This window comes from Camellia sinensis, chromosome 15 (genome assembly GCF_055761805.1).
Source record: "Camellia sinensis isolate YWXY chromosome 15, ASM5576180v1, whole genome shotgun sequence".
Taxonomy (NCBI): Eukaryota; Viridiplantae; Streptophyta; class Magnoliopsida; order Ericales; family Theaceae; genus Camellia; species Camellia sinensis.
Window position 1 is genome coordinate 37,536,756 of NC_138975.1, and position 15,422 is coordinate 37,552,177.

General features: G+C 34.7%; 3 protein-coding genes across 3 annotated transcripts; 1 reads left to right on the forward strand and 2 right to left on the reverse strand.

The window, feature by feature from the left end:
• Positions 1 to 2,729: 2,729 nt before the first annotated feature.
• Positions 2,730 to 4,626, reverse strand: LOC114321133 (putative UPF0481 protein At3g02645). Its single transcript, XM_028268280.2, has one exon. The coding sequence runs from the start codon at positions 4,624 to 4,626 to the stop codon at positions 2,947 to 2,949; it is 1,680 nt and encodes a 559-aa protein (XP_028124081.2). The 3' UTR covers positions 2,730 to 2,946.
• Positions 4,627 to 7,342: 2,716 nt separating this feature from the next.
• On the reverse strand, positions 7,343 to 9,417 carry LOC114321119 (Pentatricopeptide repeat (PPR) superfamily protein). Its single transcript, XM_028268264.2, has one exon. The coding sequence runs from the start codon at positions 9,415 to 9,417 to the stop codon at positions 7,990 to 7,992; it is 1,428 nt and encodes a 475-aa protein (XP_028124065.2). The 3' UTR covers positions 7,343 to 7,989.
• A 216-nt stretch (positions 9,418 to 9,633) lies between these two features.
• On the forward strand, positions 9,634 to 14,401 carry LOC114321120 (3-isopropylmalate dehydrogenase 2, chloroplastic). The gene is given in 13 exon segments (XM_028268265.2): positions 9,634 to 9,733; positions 9,736 to 9,849; positions 10,245 to 10,374; positions 10,483 to 10,594; positions 11,772 to 11,847; positions 11,984 to 12,072; positions 12,222 to 12,308; positions 13,035 to 13,093; positions 13,095 to 13,149; positions 13,267 to 13,374; positions 13,503 to 13,556; positions 13,664 to 13,816; positions 14,046 to 14,401. Coding segments are annotated over 13 exon segments (1,212 nt in total). The 3' UTR covers positions 14,121 to 14,401.
• The last annotated feature ends 1,021 nt before the right edge of the window (positions 14,402 to 15,422 follow it).

Sequence of the window (15,422 nt, forward strand, 5' to 3'; positions counted from 1 at the left end):
CATAAAATGTTTTCTGGTACCAAATATATGGCAAAATTGGCCCGCGTGTAAGTACGAAGACACCCCATTCAAAATAATTCAAACACATTTATTTTTCTGCCTTTGCTTTCTGTCACTTGTTCTGATAGCATCTTATCTTTACAACCACGCAAACCACCAGAAACGAGACACGTGTATATCACTATCTGGCAAGGGAATAAAAAATATTCACACCACTCACACTTGGGCCCAGGTGTGACTTCTTTTTAATCTCATCCATACACGTGTCCCAAAGTACATCAATGGACGGTCCGTATCGATTTAATAAAGAATTTAGTAGGTTGCCAGAGAGATTTCCATATATTTGTAAAATTCGAACCATATCTCACTATTAGAGGAGAAATTTCATATATTATATTAACTAATGGGGACAGTTGTTGGTTAGATGCAATGTCCCCAAAAATGAGAGAATGGTTTGATATTAATGTAACCACTGTCATGATTAATTAAAAATTTTATTAATTTTATTTATGAAATCACTCAAAATTTTATTTACTTAGTACATTTTCCTTATCATCAACTATTACATCTTGAGTCACATCACTATTTTTTACACTAATGATTACATTTCGTAAAACATTAGAAAATTCTGTGGGGTCTATAACAATTGATCCTCTACGATCAACTTCTTCTTTACTAACACCAATCTCTAAAATCGACAGATCAGGATCAACATCACTAGGGTCATCACCACCTCTGTGTACATCAATCTCAGACAAACTCAGACGACTTCTGCGTTCATGAATAACTGAACCACTTTCCCTAAAACCTCCTAATAACAAATCTTTTCGCTTCTCTGGTAAACCCACAGACTTAGTTCGTGTCAGAATCGTAATGGCCTTAGTTGGAGGACAATGCCAAACATCAATATTTTCATTAGTATATTTTTTAGATAACATGACAATAGAGGGGGCTCTCATTTGAAAAATCTTCTAGCATGTCACTCGTAGAGTTCTTCAGATATCCCTTCATTTTACAATACGTTATCCCCCTTTTAATATTCGAATTTTCAAGTCGATACTTCACTATCCATGGCACTTGTTTGTCATTAATTGAACAATAACCATTCCCATAATAGACTAACTCGCATTGACAATCCACAGGGAAAAGAAACCACGCATGCAGACTGTCATTACCATCTAACCTCCGATCATAAATATTTACTCCGACTAACCCACTAGCATTAGGTGCACAAAGGAGGGAATATTTTATCAATCTTAATACTCTTTTGTTTGTATCTTAACCTCAATTGAGAAAATAAATTAGGCAAAGCAAATTCAATACAACTAAAATCACTTGCTGAAACACTTTCAACAACGCTAATTTTTATATCGTCCACCTCCATTAACCTGAACATTACAAATAAAAATACATAAAATTACCATTCTAAACGGTCATAAAGTACATTTGACTCCTTAAAGTAATTTTGCATTCTTTTCCACTAATAGTAGCAGCCACTAAATATATGGCATCCTTTTGAGTACTTCCAACATTTCCCAATAGCGTATTTTTGTAGTCCATCCGAACATCAATTGGGAAAAACCGGTCCACAACTTCTATCCCGTGACGAACGTACTCTTTGTCTTTACCCCTAACGAGCTTGAATCTCATTTTCTTTAGCATTTGAAAACCGGTCAGACTGATCAGGATCAACAATTCAGGTCTCAGGATTACCCTCGCCAACTCCAATAAATATCTTGTCACGTGTGGGGACGGAATCTGACAGACTATTAGCACTTATGACGAAAAACAAGACGTGGTAGACTACTCTTGTTTTAATTATATTTACTATATGTAAAGTATTTTTAAATATTAAAAAATTATAAAGAGAAAAACTCAGAGTTTGACAATTGTTGAAGACACTTTGTGTAAATCATCTATAAAAAAAATTAGATTGATCTGATATGTGTAGCTGTATATTTATTTTCAAAAAAATGTATTGTCTATTTTCGAAATTATTTTTGTGATTCTTTTATTCGAAGACAAATGTAATAAATTATGTAAATCAGATCAACTCGATTTTTTTGTGTGAATCATCTGCCCAAAGTGACTTAAAAAATAAACAATTTGAATAATCGAAACGAGACATGTATAATAAACCCCACAAACTCCGAACAACATTTTAATAGATTTTATGATGGCAAAAGTAGTATATAAATGTATAAGATGTTACAATAGATTTGTAATAAGTTTTTAACATTTTTAATGTGATAGTTTAATTTCTTGCCTTAATGGCAATTTAAAAGAAAGTTAAGAACCTAATGTGGACCTTGCTTTGATTTCCTTTATTTAAAAGTATGACCTAATTTTGATTTGGCACTTGATTTTTTAATTTTTTTTTTTTGACCATTGTGCATAACAAAATTAACATGGTTTAAAAGTTGTTCATTTTTACCAATGAATATGGAAAGTGGGACTGGGGGCAAGACTAGGGCAAAGAACTAAACACCTGAAGAAAAACTGTTTTGTTGTCATCTCTACCCGACCATTCTCTTTGATCTTTTTCCAACTCAAGTTAAATTTAAAAGGTATATAATTACCTGATTTTTTTTTTATTCCTTTTGTTTGAAAGGCCAAAACTTTGAAGTTAGAGAATTATTCTTACCTCTACATCTAAATAATAATTTTACATTATCCCTCTGCTGCCCAATGCTTTGAGAATTCATAGCAAATCAAAAGAGTATACAACATTGTCATTAATCTGATTAAATATATGAAAAAGCTCAATAAACACATTCTGAAAAAGGGTCCCAACCCGAGTGGTTGAACACATTAAAACACCCAACAAAAAATAATCAGAACAATCTCAACATCATTACAACCTCATTCCCTGGAAAAGACAAAAAGCTCCAAGACCACATTTTCTTGGGAAAACTTTGCACAGAAAATTTTGTGAAGAAATTCAAATCACTGAATGTTTTTTATATGAGATATGCGAGCACAGCTATAGACCAAGCAAAATGCTTGTAAAGTCATCAACAACAAGAGCAAAATAGCAGCCAAAAGTGTGAGAAACTGCCACGATCCGAACACGTACAACTTCATGAATTTTCCAAGCTTGATTTTCCATCTACCATTGTAATACTTGTTCACATCTTCAATCACTTTATCTAAGAATGGCACTTTGGTCAGCCTAACAGACTTGCTCATCCCATTCCATAGCTCAGCTACCTCTTCATCGCTCTTCAGATGGTTCAAAATAATCCCTCTTTCCCTAAGCAATTTCACGTCCTCTTGAGTATCGATAATCCCATTCATTAATTCAGTGTATCGAGTAAAAACCAACGGCCCTGATGCATTGCAGGCCTCGTATGCTACCAAGTTTCTCATAATCACTTCCGTGTTCACCTCTAAGCTAACGGTGGGAAGATAAAATTTGGCTGTTGTAACGTCAAATCTAATGGTTAAGACACTGCCATTCGTCGGTAGGAATTTGACACCAGCTTTGGATAGCTCAGTGACAGATGGGATTGTAATTTCCTCAACCAATGGAGATCTGTTAATGGCGTTATTTGAGCTTGAATTCTCATTTTCAGGGTTGTCTTCTTTGTTTTCAGAGAAGAAAAAATATTCAACGGGTTGTTTCAAGAGTTTGAATCCAGGAAGGTTAGAGAGGATTGTCCATGGAAGTCTTAATATAACTTTGACAGGTCCAGAAAACAATACCCTTTTGATTAGGCGTACCAGTCCTCTGTTTAGCTTCGAGAGGTGTTTCCAAACCTCATCAAACAGTTGTCTAATATTGCTTGATTTCTCAGAAGGCATTTTTTTGATCTCCATGGCTTCAACGATTTGTTCTTCGACTTCAATAATCTCGGATTGTTCTTCTGATTTGGGCACGATCACATGGTACAGAAAGTGTAGAAGGTGGCTAGACTCTGAAACTTGAACATTTGGAAGATCTTCCATCGTCGTAAATGGCGAAAGCTCTTTACACATTCCCATTAACATAGCCACCAACATGGCATCGGTCAATTCTAATGATGAAAGTTGGAATTCCAACATCTTCCTCAACAGAAACAGAGGAATTTGATTCTCGAGCATCACCATATCTCTCAGAATGGCATTGTGTGCTGATTTTCTCCCAGCAATGTCAACCAAATGCGACATCCTTGACGAAACTCTAGTCAACACTTTCCCTTCTTTGACGGCATAGATTTGAAGGAACTCTAGCAAGAAAGACACATCAACAGCCATCATCCATGCTAAGGTTTCGCCATTGAAATCAAGGTACTTGTGATAGCAGGCTCGAATCCTTGACTCGAGCTTCATTAACTGGTCCACAAGGTGTTGGAACTTGATGGTTTGGAGGTGTTTTTGGGTTCTTTTGGCTGCGGCAAGCTTGTATCTCTCCATCTCATAGAGCTCGGGGCGCCAGTAATGGTAAGGGCCTAATGCTACTTGTTGGGGTATGTAGGAATCGGGATCGCTAGCTAGGAGGTTCTTGGGGACATTGAAGATGCTGACGAGAATGTCAGTGTCTTCTTCGAGCTCTTCATTGAGGGTTCGGCGCATGTGAATGACCCATTGATGCTCGTCGAAATTTGAAGTAGAGGTGGAAGACATGGTGGGTTGAAGAGAGGGCATGGCTATTGTTTTAGGAGAAGTTTCTTTTGGGAGTGGCAGTTTTGGTCTATTGAATGATGGGGAGTTAAAGAGAATAAGCTTTTATTGGAGTAAAAGGAACAACTTCAATACAACTTTAGTAAGTGTCATGCTACCTACCTCATGATAAATGAGGTTTTTTATTTTTATTTTTTTTATATTTTTTCTCACGAAGGTGTATGGGATTTCGTCTAGACTAATTACTGAATACATATAATCCCCGCCCAGAAAGTTAATTAGTAAACACGTGCAATATGGCTATGCATTTGAAAAAAGATATGAAAAGGGGATTAAAACTACTTAAGTTATGGTGAATTATATATATATACATTTATATATATATTTTTTGGAATTCAGAATAAATGGTAATGCATAACATCTATAACAATGAGAACCCAGTACAATGTTCTCACAAAAAAAAAAAAAAAAAAAAAAAGGAAGAAGAAGAGAGAGAACCCAGTCAAAAAATTTCTGTTTCATCTCACATAGCCTATTTTTTGTTTAAGTATAGGTACTCAAATTTTTATTACAGAATGCAATGTGACAGTGTGAAGCAAAGTTGCACATCACGTAAGTACTAAAATAATGTAAAGTATATAAGTGTGAGGGCACCCTCATCTTAACAGTCAGCTTTTGTGGTTGTGTTCTACATAAGACCATGTAACAGACAACATTGAATTTATCTTGGTGGAGAGCATTTTGGAAACTTCTCGTAATACTTTTGGTGGATTTGCAGAATTACTACTCTTTTTTATTAATACTGTGCATTTGTTCTCTTTGGCTTTAAGCCAAGGGGAAGTGAACATGGATTTGCCTTGCACTAGCTATTATATAAATATTTCAAAATATAAAATTTGATGATCAAATAATAAAAAATATTATCTACTTTGATGGTTGACTGTGTTGGTTTGTAACCATTGCTTTGAATGAACATTTAAAGAGCAAATTTATACTTGTTTATTAAATGCATAATGTTGTGCTTTTCATGTGCTTTAATATGAGACTTAAATTAAATAAAAAAATTGTTAGCAGTTTTTCTTTTTAACAGTTGATGTAATTTATTCCTTTATTTGAATGGTTACAACCCACTTATACACACATATTGTGTTATTTTCCTCGTCAAAATATAATGGTTTATGATGGCTGTTAAATAGTATTTAACTGGTTTGTCTCACCATTGTAGATTCAAATGCAGATTTGTTCTTCATGGAAGCTTAAGGTTAATCTTATGGTATACTGATTAAATATATATATATATATATATGTATGTATTCACAAATTCTTCTACTTCTAGTAAATGTTCACTTGATTTCTCAGTGTGTCTAGCAAAGTTATGGAGAAAACTCTTGTTGAAGCAGTAACTCTTGAGATGACCGTGGAAAAGAGATTAAAATTTCTGATCTTCAAAAGTCGTTCACACTCAAAAATCATAAACAATAACTGGTTTTCTATGTCCATTCCAGTATCTTCTTGTCAAACAAACAGAACGAATTGATTGAGCCGGCACTCCTTGAAATCCCCCAGAAGCATCTAACTATACACAAGAGAGACTAAAGCATGTTCAGTTGCTAACAGAAAAAGATTTACTGATAAAGTTGTCGGGAATAGCTCTTTAATTGACCCAAAACCAAATCAGAACTCGTATAAATTCTAAAATACCGTATAAAATGTATGTTAAAGCTAAGTATTGGTGATAATGGATAAAAACAAAGTATTAGAAAGGAGGTGGTGGTTTTAAAGAGTTAAAAGAAGGGGCAAGTTCTATGGGTAATAGTCATCGTATAATGAATCTCACCTCTGTTTTGGGAAGGAAAATGTTACACACAAATCTTACAAACTTTTTTTTACTAACTAAAGTTGCTTCTAATTACAGTTTAAACCATTATTCAGTTATTGATTTAAAATCGAAGTAATTGGTAAATAGTTTGTCAATGACAAAGCCCAAATCTAGTTTTCTCATCTTCTACAAACGTAGTCCATATCTATTGCTGTTTCATTTTCCACAAATTTCCAAATTCTTGCTTTCATGAGGTAAAATCGGCAACTGACAATTGATTTCTACTGTTCTGTTTCATTTTTATTTTTTCCCCCATAAGCTTCAGTTCATTTTGTTGTCTCTCTGTCTCTCTCTCCTTTTTTTTTTTTTTTTTTTTTTCCCCCCCTGTATGAGTTCATTTTGTAAGTTTAAATTCCTGTGAAGGGTAGATATTAATGGTTTGATGCATATTATTAGTTTAGATGAATTCTAAACACCATGAGTATGTTAAACACCCACTATTCTCTGAACGAGATCAAAGAAAGAGCAATGCCATTAAAAAATACAGAGAAGTATTCCAAAAAAGAAAGAGGCCAACTAATTGACAATGCATCATAATTGCCATTATTTGATGGATTTAAACACCCACTAATTCTCTGACCATCTAATGACGTTAACAAGACAAAGCAACATCACTAAAAAATACAGCGAAGTATTAGAAACAAGACCAACTAATTAGCAGCGGATCATTATAGCCATTAACAAATTTCAATAAAAAAATTTGCCACAATAACCATATTCCATATATGTGCATAATATCATGAAAGAACCCTTGAATTCAGAATATGCATGCACATACACAAATCATATTCTTAGCTACCAACTTCAATACTTCTCCCTTAACATAACTCTACAACCTTTTTCTATTTTCATACATGCAGATTGATAAAAGAAAAATAAATTTGATCATTTCATTTCAAACAACATGAGATTTGCTCCAATGTTTATTAGAATTTAGAAATTTTCATCTCCAAAAACAATCAGATAAGAACATATATACCTACCATACAAATGAACACACAGAGACTTAGGCCTCGTTTGGGAACAGGCTAATTTAGTAACTTTTTGGCTATTTGGCTAAAATATGAACTAAAAAAAACTAGTATATTTGGGATGCCTTTTTGGCTTTTTGGCTAAAAGGGAGGGTTTCCAAACGAGTCCTTAATCATTAATGGGATGACAAAATAAGTTGGAGACTTGGGATTTACTTACCAATAGTGACACCAACCTTTGCCTCATATGTTTCTTACTCAGTATGGTCTCTTCCATTTTGGATACAGCACAAAGAGAAAGTATAATGTGTTCTGCAGCATGTCCAACCGGAAGCTCACTCTGTTAAATTTTTTCCTTCTAAAATGTCTTCTTTTGAAGGAGAACCAAACTTCAGCTTAAATGAGATATTGTCCACATTTAACTCCCACTTGATTCCAAACAACAAAATCTGGGTGAGAAGAATAGTCTGGATTCAGGTCCTCAGAGAAACCTGCATTTTGAAAGTATCCAACCTCAGAGAAACCTGCACATCAGAATCAACCATCTTCAGATCCTCCACTCGCCAGCTTTGTCCCCAACTCTGCCCTTGGTTTAGCTGAAAGCCCTTTTTCCAGCATCTCTTGATCGTACTTCCGAGCCATATCAACCATACCTTTCTGCACCAAAGCATCAATCAAAGCATTGTAAGCATGCTCATCTGGACTCAAGCCATGCTCTTCCATTTTCTTCCACACATCAAAAACTGGTCGAAGAAAACCCCATCGCCCAAATTTCCTCATAAGCATCACGTATGTGTCCATCCTCGGACTCACTCCATTACCCATCATCCCATCAAACAGCTTAAGAATCTCCCTAGGCTTTTCAAGGTACCCAAAAATGGAATGATAAGTTATCACATTCGGTGCACAACCCTTTACACGCATTTGATCAAGCATTTTATATGCTTCCCTAACTCTCTCATTTTCACACAAAAGCTTTATAATCGTATTGTAAGTTACAACATTAGGTTCACAACCCAATTCCATCATCTCGCGATAAAGCCTAATTGCAAAATCAACACCTTCTGAGCGGCCCATAGCATGAAGAACCGTGTTATATGCCACCACATCCAATTCAATCCCCTTCTTCTTCATCTCTTTATACAATTTCACAGCCTTCCATGGCTTCCCACTCTTGCATTGTATATCCATATATATCGAATACGAATGCAAATCTTTACAAACGCCCTTTCGATCCATGTCTTCCCAAAACCCTCTACACTTACTCCACCACCCCATTTTAAACCACCCGCGAAGGATCATATTATATATCTTTGTGTTCACATACAAATCAAAGTCCTTGTTACTATTCTTCCCTAAGCACATTTCTTCAGCTTCAATTACATGTTTATACTCACACAGTGCATCAATAAAATTCGAAAAAGACAATTCATCTTTCAAATTAAACTCTTCTGTTCGATAATAAGTGCTTATTGCTTCTTCAACAAGGTGTGCTGATACATAGCGCTTGAAAAGAACTCGAAATGTGGCATGGTTTGGAATTGAATAAACATTTTTTCGCATTATTTCAATTAAATTCCATGCAAGATCGAATTCGAAGAACTTACCCAAAATATCAATCATTCGATTGAAGGTTTCGGTGGAGTGTTCGAAACCAAACTCGGAATCAACCCAGTTGAAGAACTCGAAGGCGCGTTTCCAATCATTGTTGTAACACGAGAGTGTTTCGAGAACTGTGTTTTGATCGAAATCGATTGAATTGGATGTGGTAGAGGGTTTATGAAACGAGTTGCTGTGAAGTACAGTGTTCGATGATGATTTTGGATTGTTTTGATCAGAACAAGACTTGGGTTTTGAAGAAGAATATGGATTTCGTGGTGGGTGAGAGTGAAAACTAAGAAAAATTTGAACTTGAGAGAGAAGAGATTGAGGTAAACGAAGGGATTGGCACCGAGAAGAGAGCATATTGATCGTGTTTGTTGTTTGATTGCTTTTTAGGGTTTTACAGAGACAGAGGAACAAAGGACTAGGACGACATTTAGGGGCTGTTTGGCAAGATTATTTTCGTTTCGCAACCAAACAAAGCTTTATTAAAGCCCAACCAAACAGTTCTTTGTCTTTTTCAGGGTTTTCTCAGTGTTTTTCTGTCCTGAACATTCTCATTTCTCTCTCTAATCAACAATGGAGGCTTCTCTGCAACTCAATGTGAGAACCTTCAGATTCCAAAAGTTCAATTCTAAACCTCTATCCAAACACGCCACCAAATTCGCTACGATTCGCTGCTCGCTGCCACACCCACACGACGCTACACCATCACTCTGCTTCCAGGTGATGGCATTGGCCCTGAAGTCATCTCCGTTGCCAAGAACGTCCTCCAGCTCACAGGCTCTCTCGAAGGTAAACCCTTGTCTCAAAAACCCCAACTTGATTTCTTGTTCGGTTGCTGAGAAAATAGAGGAGAAAGATAGGAAAATAACTGATTTATTAATCTCAATTTCTTGGTGGACTAGAGGTCATCAACAGTGAAGAGTTTATGCTTAAAATTTTTCTTACTTATTTCACAAACCAAACAGAGTTGTTATTTTCCAGGGTTTAGGGTTTAGTAGTAAGATATAATTGATATCTTATATTGAATTGAATTTGGGTGAATGCTGTTCTAAAGGTCATCAACAGTGAAGAGTTTACGCTTCAAACTTTTTCCTTTTTTTATTTTTTTAAAAAAAGAAACCAAACAGAGTTATTAACATTCAGGGTTTAGGGTTTAACAGTAAGATATTGGCATCATATTTTAGGGATTGAATTTGGGTTCAAGGAAATGCCTGTGGGTGGGGCTGCCTTGGATTTGACAGGAGTTCCACTGCCGGAGGAGACCCTTTTGGCTGCAAAGCAATCCGATGCTGTTCTGCTTGGCGCAATTGGAGGGTGACTGCATTTCATTGCCTCTCACATAATTTGCTATTATCTCATGAGTCATTTGGTTCTAAATTTTTATTTTCAGTCTATGTGATACATATTTTTTTGGTTTTGCAGGTATAAATGGGATAAAAACCAAAAGCATTTCAAGCCTGAGACTGGATTACTTCAGCTGCGGGAAGGTCTTAAGGTCTTTGCAAATCTGAGGCCAGCTTGTGTTCTGCCACAGGTAAATATGGCCTATTACACTTTAAGTTGGGCAGATTTCTAAACGCTTGCCCTAAATTCTAAATGTTTTCAAATTTTGGTTATGTTTTGTAATTAGTGAATAAATCAAATGAATTTCAGCTGTGAATTTCATTCTTTTTCTCTATCCAAAATTTTATGCATAATGAGGGCTTGTATAGTTCTTCAAGCCATTCAAAATTTTGTATATCTAGTATCGTTGTGTTGGGTACACAGCTATAACTTCTTGTTACTAAAAATCTGTAAAATGTCTTTGGTCAAAGACAATAGGTTTCTGCAAAAAGAAAATACCAAGTTGAGTTAGTTCACTATGGGATTTGATAATGGTGAAGTCTCCATTTGGCTGTGGTAGTTCAGGCCCAAGTTTTTCACTGCCTATGTGAGGCACAAACTCATGACTCTTCCTGGCATTGCTGAAGTTGATCAAATGAAGATCTCGGCTTCATTTGATCAATGAAGCTCATTTCCATTGTATCCTTATTCAGTTCATCAATCAATAAAAACAACCTACATTTGCATAAAACTTTTCAATTAGTTATCAAAAGTGTGCCATAATAACCACAAAATGGCACCCTAATAAGTTCATAACACAATAAAATTCAACATAAAAAGGTCGATGTGTTTCACACTTGGTTATCAATTGTTTCTGGAACCCCACACTTGGTTATTTTGAATTCTATCTGGAACCCCACTACTTTGTTATGAATTTTCCCGAAAAGATCTATTTATTTGTTGTTTTTATGCGTATGAACATCATAAACCCCCAAACCTTATGCTTCCTACATTTTTTAATATAATATTCAGTATATGTTGGATTATTTTCGAGCAAAGATATGAGTTATTGTTGTGCAGACAGATATGGTAAGTTTATTTGTCAATCTTTTCAGTTGATGGTTATTAATTGTGGCTACTTTTCTACTCATGTCTATGCAGTATACTTCTATCAAAGTAAACTAGTATTTTAATTAACAACAAAGAATCCTGTGGTACAAATGACTCATTGACTTAGTTTAGTTTAGATTTAAAGCTTATCTTTCTGTATCTCTTGCTAGTTTTGTTATCACACTTGTTTGTTTCTATGCAATAATGTGTCCATGAAATAATGCTAGATGTTGTTTTGCACTTTTTACGTGCTCATTCTCTGTTTTTTCCTGTTCCAGTTAGTGGATGCTTCAACTTTAAAGAAAGAGGTTGCTGAAGGTGTTGACCTTATGGTAGTGAGGGAGCTTACAGGAGGTTAGTGTACTTATATCTCAGTTAAGGTCATTCTGGTTGAATGTTCTGCAGCTCTATTTGTCGTCTTTTCTTTGTTTGTTTGTTTGCATTTTTATTTTTTATGGATTGTTATGCTACTCTTTTTTCCTGAATATAGGTATTTATTTTGGAAAACCAAGGGGGTTTGGCACAAATGAAAATGGTGATGAGATTGGTTTCAACACTGAGGTCTATGCAACCTACGAGGTAGTTTTTTTATACAACTTCCTTTTTACTAACTTCCATGCAAATGCCAGAATTTACTTTCATCTCCCAAACCACAACCCACCATCTCTGTATTTTCTGTAATTTTTCTGCATAATCTCTTATTTGATGTGAAAATTATTTCTTGACAGATTGATCGTATTGCTCGTGTTGCATTTGAGACTGCTCGGAAGCGGGGTAGGAAACTCTGTTCTGTTGATAAAGCAAATGTTTTGGAGGTATCTAGATAGTAATAGAGTTCTTCTATTACCCCTGTTTTAATTTATGTTTAATTTTTTTCATATATTATGGTATCTCTTTTTATTTTAAGGTGTCACTTGAGAATTTTACTTCAATAGTTTAATTCCAGTATCATGTGCATCCTAAAGAAAGAGAAAAAGAAGTATGATTGGCTGATTTGTGCAACAGTTTGAGATATAGTAATAAATGACCTTTCGAGATTTGTTGGTGAGTTTCTCTTTATATGATTAAGAACTTATTTTCTTCTGTTTTACCTTAAAAATGTGGAAAACTTATGCTACTGATGCTGCTCTAGTGAAGTTGGTAATGATGAGAAGAGTTATATTTATTAAACTGAGTGTGGCCAATAAGGGACTCTCTCCTATAGCGAGTTATGTTGGAGGGAAATTTTTATTTTTATTTTTTAATGGTAATGTCTTTCTCTCATCTTGCATCCTCTTTTCTCTTAAAAGTAAAATTTTGTTGCGATGTACTCAGACTACACAGAAAAAAGAAAAAGATGGTTTGTTTAATGCAACTTGTGCCCACCAATTTAGAGGCTCTATAAATATACCTTTTCATGTTGTTTAATGCAACTTATGCATAAATACTAAAGATCATCTTCCCTTCTCTGGAAAGTAAATAATACTGGTAAATAAATGAGGATAAAATTTGAACTATAGTCCCATATTTTTTAAGTTTCATTTTTTTGTGATGTTGACCAGGCATCAATGCTTTGGAGGCAAAGAGTAATGGCGATATCCTCAGAGTACCCTGATGTTGAACTCCCACATGTATGTTGACAATGCTGCAATGCAGCTTGTTTGTAATCCAAAACAGGTTTGTCTCATCTTTGTGGAAGTTTTGTGTAATTTCTCTATTCACTCTATACACAGCTCATGCATACCACATTGATGAAATTGGAGGTCTTAAATCTCAAACTATAAAATATTGCAGTTTGACACAATCATAACGAACAATATATTTGGTGATATTTTATCGGACGAGGCTTCAATGATCACAGGAAGCATTGGGCTGCTTCCATCTGCTAGTCTTGGTGAAGCGGTATTGGCAATCACTCACATTCTTTACAAGATTTTAGTTTTTGGATCTTTACTTCAAACAAATTCTTTGTAGATATTTTGTGGTTGAAGAATTGTTTTTCTCCATTTTTGGCAATTATTCATCTGCAGGGACCTGGATTATTTGAACCCATACATGGGTCTGCTCCTGATATTGCTGGACAGGTTCAATTCACAACAGTTCAATTTCTTTCCACTGAAAATAAATAAATGCTTTTATTTTTTTGTGAACAGTAATGAATGTTTGTAGACTATGGGGGTCTAATATGCAGGATAAAGCAAACCCTTTAGCAACAGTGCTCAGTGCTGCCATGCTTTTGAAGTATGGCTTAGGGGAAGAGAAGGCCTCCCAGAGAATTGAGACTGCAGTGTTGGATACTTTGAATAGGGGGTTTCGCACTGGTGATATATATTTGGAAGGAAACGTATGCATATTTCTATACTTCTGTTTTTTTCTTTTGTGGACCATTCATAAATGTTCAAATGTATAATGTTTCTTTCTTTCTATATTTCACCTATAGAAATTTTTGTTTTATAAGCTTTAAAATTGTTTATGGTTAGTAGCAAACAATTTTTTTTTTTTTTTTTTTTTTTCCTTCAAATGTTATTATTATTTTTTTTGGGTCTTTATATGGTCAATGCTTGTTTGTTCAGAAATTGGTTGGATGCAAGGAGATGGGCGAAGAGGTGCTGAATTCGATAAATCCTAAAATTCCAGCCGCTGTATGAATTGAAATGATTTTGAGAGCGACGCATTTTTGGTGCTCGGTTGAAATATGCTACTTGGATTTTGTTCCAGATTATAGCAAGATTCTCAGAAGTTCCTCTTATGTCTCATCCTTTTGTTTCTGTCAATTGTCTGCGGAATTTTAGTATTATAAGGCCAGCAATTTTAAGTGCTGTTTTTTTGGTTATTGGTTTTGTCCTTGAATATATATTTAAAACCTTTATTTGCTGGCAAGGGATGTTGTAATATGGAAATAATAATATGCTAAGATAATTCGAATTTATTGGGATTTTGGTCTTCATTTGCTTTCATGTGAATTTTGTAACTATTGTGTTATACAAGGAAAGATGATGCGTGATAGAACTACTTATGCTAAAATAAAATTTTTAAAAAAAAGAGTTATATCTCAAATGTCTAGAATTTGTTTAAGTTGTTTAAAGTTGATGCGATGCAGCTACACATAATTTTTTTTTTTTTTTGAGTATACTATGCACCTGTTTATTTTTCTTTGTTACACAGTATTTTTTGTAATTAATTGATTTATGGAGGTGGCTCTTTTTAAGATACTTGCGGAGGTTGAGTTTCTCCCTATTTTTAATTGGTTTTTAAATTTTAAAAAAATATTTCTGTTTGAAAATGATACTTCAATGAGTGTCTTGAACTTTTCATTGCCTCCCAAAAAAAGAAATTGTCTTCGAAGCAATTTTAATCGAAAACCAATACCTGTATAAATACCAGAAAGAAATAAATTTCCACTTTGCTATGATTATGAGTAGGGAATTAAGGGCTGTTTGTATTCAGAAGGTCTGGTGCGATTGTTGATGGGAGGACTGTTACTAAAAGAATTAAGAAAAATTATGTTTGTTTGATAACTAGTGGATTAGTAATAGTTTTTGTTTGTTTTGAGAGATAGAAAATGAGGAGAAATTTTTTTTTCACACTTAATTACCTCAGTACATATCTTCTTTCAGTACACACATTTATTAATTTGATTATTAATTAATTTTCTTAATCTACTCACTGAAAGTTACAATTATACACTTCACTTATAATCATTGTACATACGCCACTCAACTCTCATTTCCACACACTTGTTAAGTGACCCTACTTCCAGATTTGTAGACCCATTGTAGACCAACGTGAAGACCATTCAAGACAACAGTGTGAAGTGAAGACAAAGTTCTCTATTGAAGATCCTATTGAACCTCCATTAAAAACATCATTGAAAATCCTCCGAAATGTTGTTGAAGATGATGCATCTTTCCATCTGTCCATTGTAGACCAACATGAAGACCATTCAAGAT